This window comes from Pseudochaenichthys georgianus, unplaced genomic scaffold, assembly GCF_902827115.2.
Source record: "Pseudochaenichthys georgianus unplaced genomic scaffold, fPseGeo1.2 scaffold_1229_arrow_ctg1, whole genome shotgun sequence".
In the NCBI taxonomy this organism is placed as follows: domain Eukaryota; kingdom Metazoa; phylum Chordata; class Actinopteri; order Perciformes; family Channichthyidae; genus Pseudochaenichthys; species Pseudochaenichthys georgianus.
The window spans coordinates 20725-30985 of record NW_027262153.1 but is presented as its reverse complement, the minus strand read 5'-3'; the positions used below and the strand labels follow the sequence as shown (position 1 = coordinate 30985).

The following is a 10261-nucleotide window of genomic DNA, read 5'->3' as shown; positions in this document are numbered from 1 at the left end:
TCAGATTACAGGCGCAGGACGCAGCATGGAGGACGCCTGCAGTACAAGGTGAGACTATAAAATACTACAATACTTCCTCTGAATACTACCCACAGTACACACACTGCTGCACACACACACACACACACACACACACACACACACACACACACACACACACACACACACACACACACACACACACACACACACACACACACACACACACACACACACACACACACACACACACACACACACACACCAGGCGAGACACCATACTAACACATAGTACTGCGATACTAAGGTTATACTACTACTGAGATGAGACACTATTCAGAAATACTACAAAACTACTCAGTTAGTACAGAAATACTACTGAATACACACATGTACACAAACACGATGTAAGACACTATAGTACTGTGATCCCGCTACTAAATGCTACAGCAATAATACTATTATAGAATACTATCAATAATACTTCTACAATACTAGTGAATACTTTAAACAATACAACAGCAATACTTCTGAATACTACTACAATACTATTAAATACTACTGAATACTACCAACAATACTACTGAATTATACCAACTATACTACTAAATACTACTGAATACTACCAATAATATCACTAAATACTACTTAATAGTACCATTAATATTACAAAATGACTACTGAGTACCACTGAAATAAAACTTTATACTGCCAATGAAAACAGAAACACGTCTGAATACTTCTTCAAAATACTTCTTTATATTACAACCATGCTACTGAATACTTGAAGAATACGAGGTATGGAGTTCGAACCTATGAAACTATTTTGAATAATATTTTGAGATAATATTTCCTGCAGGATGCTGAGAGGCAGGAAGACGTCATCCTGTCCGAACTCACTGTGACGTCACAGGAAGTGATCAACAACAGGAAGTGGTAAACAGGAAGTGGTCAACAGGAAGTGGTCATCATGGTGGTCGTGGCCTGCGGCTCTGTGAGCTCCATCAAAGCGTTGTGGGAAACGAGGATCAAGAGAGTCCAGGAGGAGAAGGAGGACCAGACGAAGAGCCCGAGGAGCAGGTCAGAGAAACACCTGCATTCTCTCTAACGTCCAGCAGGGGGCGGCGACTCCGATTGGGTAGAAGTCAAAATGTTCCTACTTCTCTCTTGATTTAATAACTCAGTAAACATTTTCCTGATGAGTTTATGTTTCGATCTGTAGTTTCAAGTCTTTTCCAACTCAGCATGAAGTCCCTTTAGGAGAAGACGGTCCCTGAGTACTGGTCCCTGATAGTTCATATCAAGTTCTGGTCTGTAACAATCCCTGTTCCTGGTTCAGTCTGAGTCCTGGTCTCTAATGGTTCTGTTCCCGGTTCAGTCTGAGTCCTGGTCTCTAATGGTTCTGTTCCCGGTTCAGTCTGAGTCCTGGTCTATAATGGTTCTGTTCCTGGTTCAGTCTTAGTCCTGGTCTCTAATGGTTCTGTTCCTGGTTCAGTCTGAGTCCTGGTCTCTAATGGTTCTGTTCCTGGTTCAGTCTTAGTCCTGGTCTCTAATGGTTCTGTTCCTGGTTCAGTCTGAGTCCTGGTCTCTAATGGTTCTGTTCCCGGTTCAGTCTGAGTCCTGGTCTCTAATGGTTCTGTTCCCGGTTCAGTCTGAGTCCTGGTCTCTAATGGTTCTGTTCCCGGTTCAGTCTGAGTCCTGGTCTCTAATGGTTCTGTTCCCGGTTCAGTCTGAGTCCTGGTCTCTAATGGTTCTGTTCCCGGTTCAGTCTGAGTCCTGGTCTCCTAATGGTTCTGTTCCCGGTTCAGTCTGAGTCCTGGTCTCTAATGGTTTCTGTTCCCGGTTCAGTCTGAGTCCTGGTCTCTAATGTTTCTGTTCCCTGGTTCAGTCTGAGTCCTGGTCTCTAATGGTTCTGTTCCTGGTTCAGTCTGAGTCCTGGTCTCTAATGGTTCTGTTCCTGGTTCAGTCTGAGTCCTGGTCTCTAATGGTTCTGTTCCCGGTTTAGTCTGAGTCCTGGTCTCTAATGGTTCTGTTCCTGGTTCAGTCTGAGTCCTGGTCTCTAATGGTTCTGTTCCCGGTTCAGTCTGAGTCGTGGTCTCTAATGGTTCTGTTCCTGGTTCAGCCTGAGTCCTGGTCTCTAATGGTTCTGTTCCTGGTTCAGCCTGAGTCCTGGTCTCTAATGGTTCTGTTCCTGGTTCAGTCTTAGTCCTGGTCTTTAATGTTTCTGTTCCTGGTTCAGTCTGAGTCCTGGTCTCTAATGGTTCTGTTCCCGGTTCAGTCTGAGTCCTGGTCTCTAATGGTTCTGTTCCCGGTTCAGTCTGAGTCCTGGTCTCTAATGTTTCTGTTCCTGGTTCAGTCTGAGTCCTGGTCTTTAATGTTTCTGTTCCTGGTTCAGTCTGAGTCCTGGTCTTTAATGTTTCTGTTCCTGGTTCAGTCTGAGTCCTGGTCTCTAATGGTTCTGTTCCTGGTTCACTCTGAGTCCTGGTCTCTAATGGTTCTGTTCCTGGTTCAGTCTGAGTCCTGGTCTTTAATGTTTCTGTTCCTGGTTCAGTATGAGTCCTGGTCTCTAATGGTTCTGTTCCTGGTTCAGTCTGAGTCCTGGTCTCTAATGGTTCTGTTCCTGGTTCAGTCTGAGTCCTGGTCTCTAATGGTTCTGTTCCTGGTTCAGTCTGAGTCCTGGTCTATAATGGTTCTGTTCCTGGTTCAGTCTTAGTCCTGGTCTCTAATGGTTCTGTTCCTGGTTCAGTCTTAGTCCTGGTCTCTAATGGTTCTGTTCCTGGTTCAGTCTGAGTCCTGGTCTCTAATGGTTCTGTTCCTGGTTCAGTCTGAGTCCTGGTCTCTAATGGTTCTGTTCCCTGGTTCAGTCTGAGTCCTGGTCTCTAATGGTTCTGTTCCTGGTTCAGTCTGAGTCCTGGTCTCTAATGGTTGCTGTTCCCGGTTCAGACTCAGTGTTGGTGCCTGGGAGGACCGGGCGATTCTGTCCCGGCTGAAGGAGAAACTGCAGACTGAAGAGGGACGGCTGGTCCTCCGGATCGAACAGGAAGACTGGAAGGTAAGTGAACCTGCAGGAGGTCTAAATGGACCCTGTAGGAGGTCTAAGTGGTGGTCTCTGCTGTCTCTGATGTCTCTTCCTGTTTCAGTCGCTGCCGGGCTGCTTGATCCAGTTCACCCAGGTCCAGGAGTGGCAGATCCACCGGACCGGCCTTCAGAAGATCCCTCAGTTCATCTCCAGCTTCCAGAACCTCATAGTTCTGGATCTGTCCCGAAACGGGGTCTCAGAGATCCCCAAACCCATCGGTCAGTACATCCACAAACAATGTTTAGTCTTAGTAACACAGATTCCAGGGGTCTAGACCTGGTTTTGCAGTGAGTCCTGTTATGGTTCTGTCTGAGTGAGTCCTGTTGTGGTTCTGTCTGAGTGAGTCCTGTTGTGGTTCTGCCTGAGTGAGTCCTGTTGTGTTCTGGTTCTGTCTCAGTGAGTCCTGTTGTGGTTCTGTTTGAGTGAGTCCTGTTGTGGTTCTGTCTGAGTGAGTCCTGTTGTGGTTCTGTCTGAGTGAGTCCTGTTGGGTTCTGGTTCTGTCTCAGTGAGTCCTGTTGGGTTCTGGTTCTGTAGGGCAGCTGACCCGCCTCAAAGAGCTGCTGCTGAGCTACAACAGGATCGAGTCTGTTCCTGAAGACCTGAGCGGCTGTGAGAGTCTGGAGAGGCTGGAGCTGGCCATGAACCGGGACCTGAGCGAGCTGCCAGACCAGGTACTGACCACAGATCAGGTACAGACCTCAGACCAGGTACAGACCAGGTACAGATCAGAGACCAGGTACTGACCTCAGATCAGTTCCAGACCATTTACAGATCAGAGACCAGGTACTGACCTCAGATCAGGTACAGACCTCAGACCAGGTACAGATCAGAGACCAGGTACTGACCTCAGATCAGGTACTGACCTCAGACCAGGTACAGACCTCAGACCAGGTGCAGACCTCAGACCAGGTACAGACCAGGTACAGATCAGAGACCAGGTACAGACCTCAGATCAGGTACAGACCTCAGATCAGGTACAGACCTCAGACCAGGTACGGACCTCAGACCAGGTGCAGACCTCAGATCAGGTACAGACCTCCGATCAGGTACAGACCTCAGACCAGGTACGGACCTCTGACCAGGTACGGACCTCAGACCAGGTGCAGACCACCACCAAGGTAAGGATAAATAACAGGCTCAGATCAAGTATAGAATAGGAACAGACTGGGTAAAGACCACCACCTCAGGTAAAGACCACTACCTCAGGTAAAGACCACTACATCAGGTAAAGACCACTACATCAGGTAAAGACCACTACCTCAGGTAAAGACCACTACATCAGGTAAAGACCACTACATCAGGTAAAGACCACTACACCAGGTAAAGACCACCACCTCAGTCCGACTACAGGCCAGGTAAAGACCACTACCTCAGGTAAAGACCACTACACCAGGTAAAGACCACCACCTCAGTCAGACTACAGACCAGGTCCAGACCCCCTCCCCCCCCTGTCTGACCTCAGGTGTGTTTGACCCTCAGCTGAGGAACCTGAAGAAGCTGAACCACCTGGACCTCTCCATGAACGCCTTCAGCTTCATGCCGGACTGCCTGCTCCACATGCCGGCTCTCGAGTGGCTCGACATGGGAGGAAACTGCCTGGAGTGTTTACCTGAGGACATCGACAGGTGAGTCCCTGAGGCCCCGCCCCCTTTCTGCCACCAGCCAATGAACGCTGAACCAGTTATTGCAGAAATAATCTAACAAACAAACCGTTATGATACTTCCAGCTTTAGTTCAGCCGTTGGTATTCACAGTTCCAGCTTCATTATTTAAATTAACGTTATAGTTTGTTCTTGTACTTGTACTTCTAATACCTCAAGTACATGTTCCTAATCCTACTTAAATACTTTTACTTAAGTACCATTCTCGGTGTTGTTTTTTACAGTGTGGTATTGGTACCGTCCTGCTTTATTATATATTGTGTCTAACGCCCTTGATAGGAAACAACACGTCAGGCTGATTTAGTCCAAAACACGGAGATAACAACAAAGTCGCAAATCGAGGTGGCGCTAATATCATCCGCAGGTGTCAGAAAGGTGACGGGGACATCAATCAATCAATCAATCAATCAATCAATCAATCAATCAATCAATCAATCAATCAATCAATCAATCAATGTTTATTTATAGCCCAATATCACAAATGTTACATTCGTCTCAGTGGACTTCACAGTGTGTACAGAATATCAGTATGACAATACGACACCCTCTGTCCTCAGACCCTCTGTCCTTAGACCCTCTGTCCTCAGACCCTCTGTCCTTAGACCCTCTGTCCTTAGACCCTCTGTCCTCAGACCGTCTGTCCTTAGACCCTCTGTCCTTAGACCCTCTGTCCTCAGACCCTCTGTCCTTAGACCCTCTGTCCTTAGACCCTCTGTCCTCAGACCCTCTGTCCTTAGACCCTCTGTCCTCAGACCGTCTGTCCTTAGACCCTCTGTCCTCAGACCCTCTGTCCTCAGACCGTCTGTCCTCAGACCGTCTGTCCTCAGACCCTCTGTCCTCAGACCCTCTGTCCTTAGACCCTCTGTCCTTAGACCCTCTGTCCTTAGACCCTCTGTCCTTAGACCCTCTGTCCTCAGACCGTCTGTCCTTAGACCCTCTGTCCTTAGACCCTCTGTCCTCAGACCCTCTGTCCTCAGACCCTCTGTCCTTCGACCCTCTGTCCTTAGACCCTCTGTCCTTAGACCCTCTGTCCTCAGACCCTCTGTCCTTAGACCCTCACATCGTACAAGGAAACACTTCCAGAGAAACCCCACAGTTTAAGGGAACATGGGAGAAACCTCAGGAGAGCAGCAGAGGAGGGATCCTCTCCAGGACGGACAGACGTGCAATAGAAGCCGTGTGTAAATTGAAAAGATAATACATTTGCAACATAGGTAGTCCAGATGTTTGGAAATGCATGTGTGTATAATAGGAAGATGAATCCACGAGGATATCCATCCAGGACCGATGATACATCTGCGACGTTCTTCCTCCACGCCTCATAGAAATGAGATATTTAGGAGACGGCGAGTCTGTGTCCTCTCATAAACCTGAAATGCCCTGCCTCCTCCTCTCACAGCAAGCGGCAGCTGCACGGTCACACACTTCAGAGTCACACAGACCGTAGTGTCGGTGCGTTAAACGACCCTGAAGTGACCCTAGACAGCTTGTATTTCCTCCAACACCCTTCCATACGGTGTATAGATGTATTATCTTCACGGCCTGCTGTACACGTTTCTGCTTTGTAATGCGGTATTCATTCATTGAGATGTTTCAATTCTAGTGTTGTTTATTACTACTCTTTCATTTCTACTTATGTGCAATGTTTTGTTTTGTTGTTGTTTATGCTGCTGCGACGCAAACATTCCCTCTTGTTGGCATCAATAAAGTACCTCTGATCTTATCTTACTCAAGTACCTGAGTGGTACTAGTACTTCCTCAACCACTGCCTTTCACAATAAAAGCCCTGCACACATAATGTATCGTTTTTACCATTCTTCATTAAGAACAGGGGTTCTCAAAGTGCGGCCCGCGGGCCAATGGCGGCCCTCGGAAATGTTTCTGGCGGCCCGCGATAGTTAACGTGACACGCTGCAATGCATGCGTTGTATTTGAATCCTCCATGGTCGTATCTAGTAAGAATTAGAATGGAATGTAAGAATGGTAAAACTGCGCCCCTGGGTTGTCATTCCTAAATTATGAATGACAGCTTGTGGAAAGTTTGCTAGACGACTGGTTGCATGGCAACTAGGCATCTCGCGAGTTGCGGTAATTGGTTAGTACAATAAAGAAAGGATTTGTTTTGGAATTATTTTGTGTTCCGTTTTTTCTTGGGCGGCCCTCAGTCCAATATTGGGTACCTCAATTGGCCCTCACTCATCACAACTTTGAGAACCCCTGATTTAGAAGAAGTTGAGGACGTTTCACGAGTTGCAATGAAATGGACGTGCCGTCACAGGGAGCAGTAAACCTTCGCAATGAGGAAGCATCGAAGCCTCCCTCTGAAGTGCATCAACGTTCATGAACCTTACAGAGCAGGCTGTCAAACTCAATTTCATCGTGGGCCACATTAGCGTTAAGGTTGCACTCAAAGGGCCGGTTGTAACTATATAAATATACATATATAAATATATAAAAGAATGTATTATATTACATTATTGCCTCTGAATTGGATTATTATCGGATAGGATAATAACTTAGTAATGAACTTCGTCTGAAAGCAGAAATCCAGGGCAAATAATTGCAAGTCTCTTCAGTGGCATTTCACAAAAGGAGATGCATTGTGGGACATGTAGTTTATGGGCAACCTGCTTCTGTAAAGTGGCATGGAAACTTATTATATTATTTGGAAGCTCTTGCGGGACCACGTAACATGAAGTCGAGGGCCGGATTTGGCCCCCGGGCCTTGAGTTTGACACCCCTGTTATAGAGCATCTGGAGTGTTTCCATCCCGTTTATTGATGAGTGTGTGTGTGTGTGTGTGCGTGTGTGTGTGTGTGTGTGTGTGTGCGTGCGTGCGTGTGTGTGCGTGTGTGTGTGTGTGTGGTGCGTGTGCGTGCGTGTGTGTGTGTGTGTGTGTGCTCAGGATGGAGACGCTGCACAGCCTGTGGCTGCAGAGGAACGAGCTGCAGAGACTCCCAGAGAACATCATCCGGATGCAGAACCTGACCACGCTCGTCCTCAGCAGCAACCGCCTGTCAGACATCCCCCCGCTGATGGAGGACATGTCCAGACTGCGCTTCGTCAACTTCAGAGACAACCCTCTGAGTCTGGAGGTGACGCTGCCAGGCAAGAGGAGGAAGAGCAGCGAGGAGGAGGAGGAAGAGGAGGAGGAGGAGGAAGAGGACAGGGAGTTGTTTGGGAGAGAGTTCATGCAGCTTTACATCCAGGAAGCCAGGAAGAGAGCGCACGCCTTCCTCAACATGCACCGAGCCAACAGCTTGCATCCTTCACTTTGATACACAGACTCTGATGTGAGGCAACACTCCACACAACTTTAAAGAGTCCTCTCCTGCTGATGTTCAGGTGTATATCAGTATGTAGGGTCTCTACTTTAAAGAGTCCTCTCCTGCTGATGTTCAGGTGTATATCAGTATATAGTGTTTCTACTTTAAAGAGTCCTCTCCTGCTGATGTTCAGGTGTATATCAGTATGTAGTGTTTCTACTTTAAAGAGTCCTCTCCTGCTGATGTTCAGCTGTATATCAGTATGTAGTGTCTCTACTTTAAAGAGTCCTCTCCTGCTGATGTTCAGGTGTATATCAGTATGTAGTGTCTCTACTTTAAAGAGTCCTCTGCTGCTGATGTTCAGGTGTATATCAGTATGTAGTGTCTCTACTTTAAAGAGTCCTCTCCTGCTGATGTTCAGGTGTATATCAGTATGTAGTTTTTCTACTTTAAAGAGTCCTCTCCTGCTGATGTTCAGGTGTATATCAGTATGTAGTGTCTCTACTTTAAAGAGTCCTCTCCTGCTGATGTTCAGGTGTATATCAGTATGTAGTTTTTCTACTTTAAAGAGTCCTCTCCTGCTGATGTTCAGGTGTATATCAGTATGTAGTGTCTCTACTTTAAAGAGTCCTCTCCTGCTGATGTTCAGGTGTATATCAGTGTGTAGTGACTCTTCTTTAAAGAGTCCTCTCCTGCTGATGTTCAGGTGTATATCAGTATGTAGTGTCTCTACTTTAAAGAGTCCTCTCCTGCTGATGTTCAGGTGTATATCAGTATGTAGTGTCTCTACTTTAAAGAGTTCTCTCCTGCTGATGTTCAGGTGTATATCAGTATGTAGTGTCTCTACTTTAAAGAGTCCTCTGCTGCTGATGTTCAGGTGTATATCAGTATGTAGTGTCTCTACTTTAAAGAGTCCTCTCCTGCTGATGTTCAGGTGTATATCAGTATGTAGTTTTTCTACTTTAAAGAGTCCTCTCCTGCTGATGTTCAGGTGTATATCAGTATGTAGTGTCTCTACTTTAAAGAGTCCTCTCCTGCTGATGTTCAGGTGTATATCAGTATGTAGTTTTTCTACTTTAAAGAGTCCTCTCCTGCTGATGTTCAGGTGTATATCAGTATGTAGTGTCTCTACTTTAAAGAGTCCTCTCCTGCTGATGTTCAGGTGTATATCAGTGTGTAGTGACTCTTCTTTAAAGAGTCCTCTCCTGCTGATGTTCAGGTGTATATCAGTATGTAGTGTCTCTACTTTAAAGAGTCCTCTCCTGCTGATGTTCAGGTGTATATCAGTATGTAGTGTCTCTACTTTAAAGAGTTCTCTCCTGCTGATGTTCAGGTGTATATCAGTATGTAGTGTCTCTACTTTAAAGAGTCCTCTCCTCTGATGTTCAGGTGTATATCAGTATGTAGTGTCTCTCCTTTAAAGAGTCCTCTCCTGCTGATGTCCAGGTGTATATCAGTATGTAGAGTCTCTACTTTAAAGAGTTCTCTCCTGCTGATGTTCAGGTGTATATCAGCATGTAGTGTCTCTACTTTAAAGAGTCCTCTCCTGCTGATGTTCAGGTGTATATCAGTATGTAGTGTCTCTACTTTAAAGAGTCCTCTCCTGCTGATGTTCAGGTGTATATCAGTATGTAGTGTCTCTACTTTAAAGAGTCCTCTCCTGCTGATGTTCAGGTGTATATCAGTATGTAGTGTCTCTACTTTAAAGAGTCCTCTCCTGCTGATGTTCAGGTGTATATCAGTACGTAGTATCTCTACTTTAAAGAGTCCTCTCCTGCTGATGTTCAGGTGTATATCAGTATGTAGTGTCTCTACTTTAAAGAGTCCTCTCCTGCTGATGTTCAGGTGTATATCAGTAAGTAGTGTCTCTACTTTAAAGAGTCCTCTCCTGCTGATGTTCAGGTGTATATCAGTACGTAGTGTCTCTACTTTAAAGAGTCCTCTCCTGCTGATGTTCAGGTGTATATCAGTATGTAGTGTCTCTACTTTAAAGAGTCCTCTCCTGCTGATGTTCAGGTGTATATCAGTATGTAGTGTTTCTACTTTAAAGAGTCCTCTCCTGCTGATGTTCAGGTGTATATCAGTATGTAGTGTCTCTACTTTAAAGAGTCCTCTCCTGCTGATGTTCAGGTGTATATCAGTATGTAGTGTCTCTACTTTAAAGAGTCCTCTCCTGCTGATGTTCAGGTGTATATCAGTGTGTAGTGACTCTACTTTAAAGAGTCCTCTCCTGCTGATGTTCAGGTGTATATCAGTATGTAGTGTCTCTACTTTAA

The 10261-nt window shown here is 46.0% G+C and overlaps 1 protein-coding gene across 1 annotated transcript; it reads left to right on the top strand.

Moving 5' to 3' along the window:
- Positions 1–6: 6 nt before the first annotated feature.
- lrrc39 (leucine rich repeat containing 39) lies at positions 7–7998 on the top strand. Its single transcript, XM_034077038.2, has 7 exons — positions 7–48; positions 839–1059; positions 2923–3031; positions 3120–3276; positions 3593–3729; positions 4538–4683; positions 7625–7998. The coding sequence occupies exons 2-7, from the start codon at positions 950–952 to the stop codon at positions 7995–7997; spliced, it is 1032 nt and encodes a 343-aa protein (XP_033932929.1). The 5' UTR covers positions 7–48; positions 839–949; the 3' UTR covers position 7998.
- Positions 7999–10261: the final 2263 nt, after the last annotated feature.

Excerpts from the sequence above, each read along its gene's own strand:
- lrrc39 (XM_034077038.2), top strand. The coding sequence starts at position 950 with ATGGTGGTCGTGGCCTGCGGCTCTGTGAGCTCCATCAAAGCGTTGTGG. Across the intron at positions 1,060-2,922 it reads ACGAAGAGCCCGAGGAGCAG|ACTCAGTGTTGGTGCCTGGG; the intron begins GTCAGAGAAACA and ends TTCCCGGTTCAG. Across the intron at positions 3,730-4,537 it reads TGAGCGAGCTGCCAGACCAG|CTGAGGAACCTGAAGAAGCT; the intron begins GTACTGACCACA and ends TTTGACCCTCAG.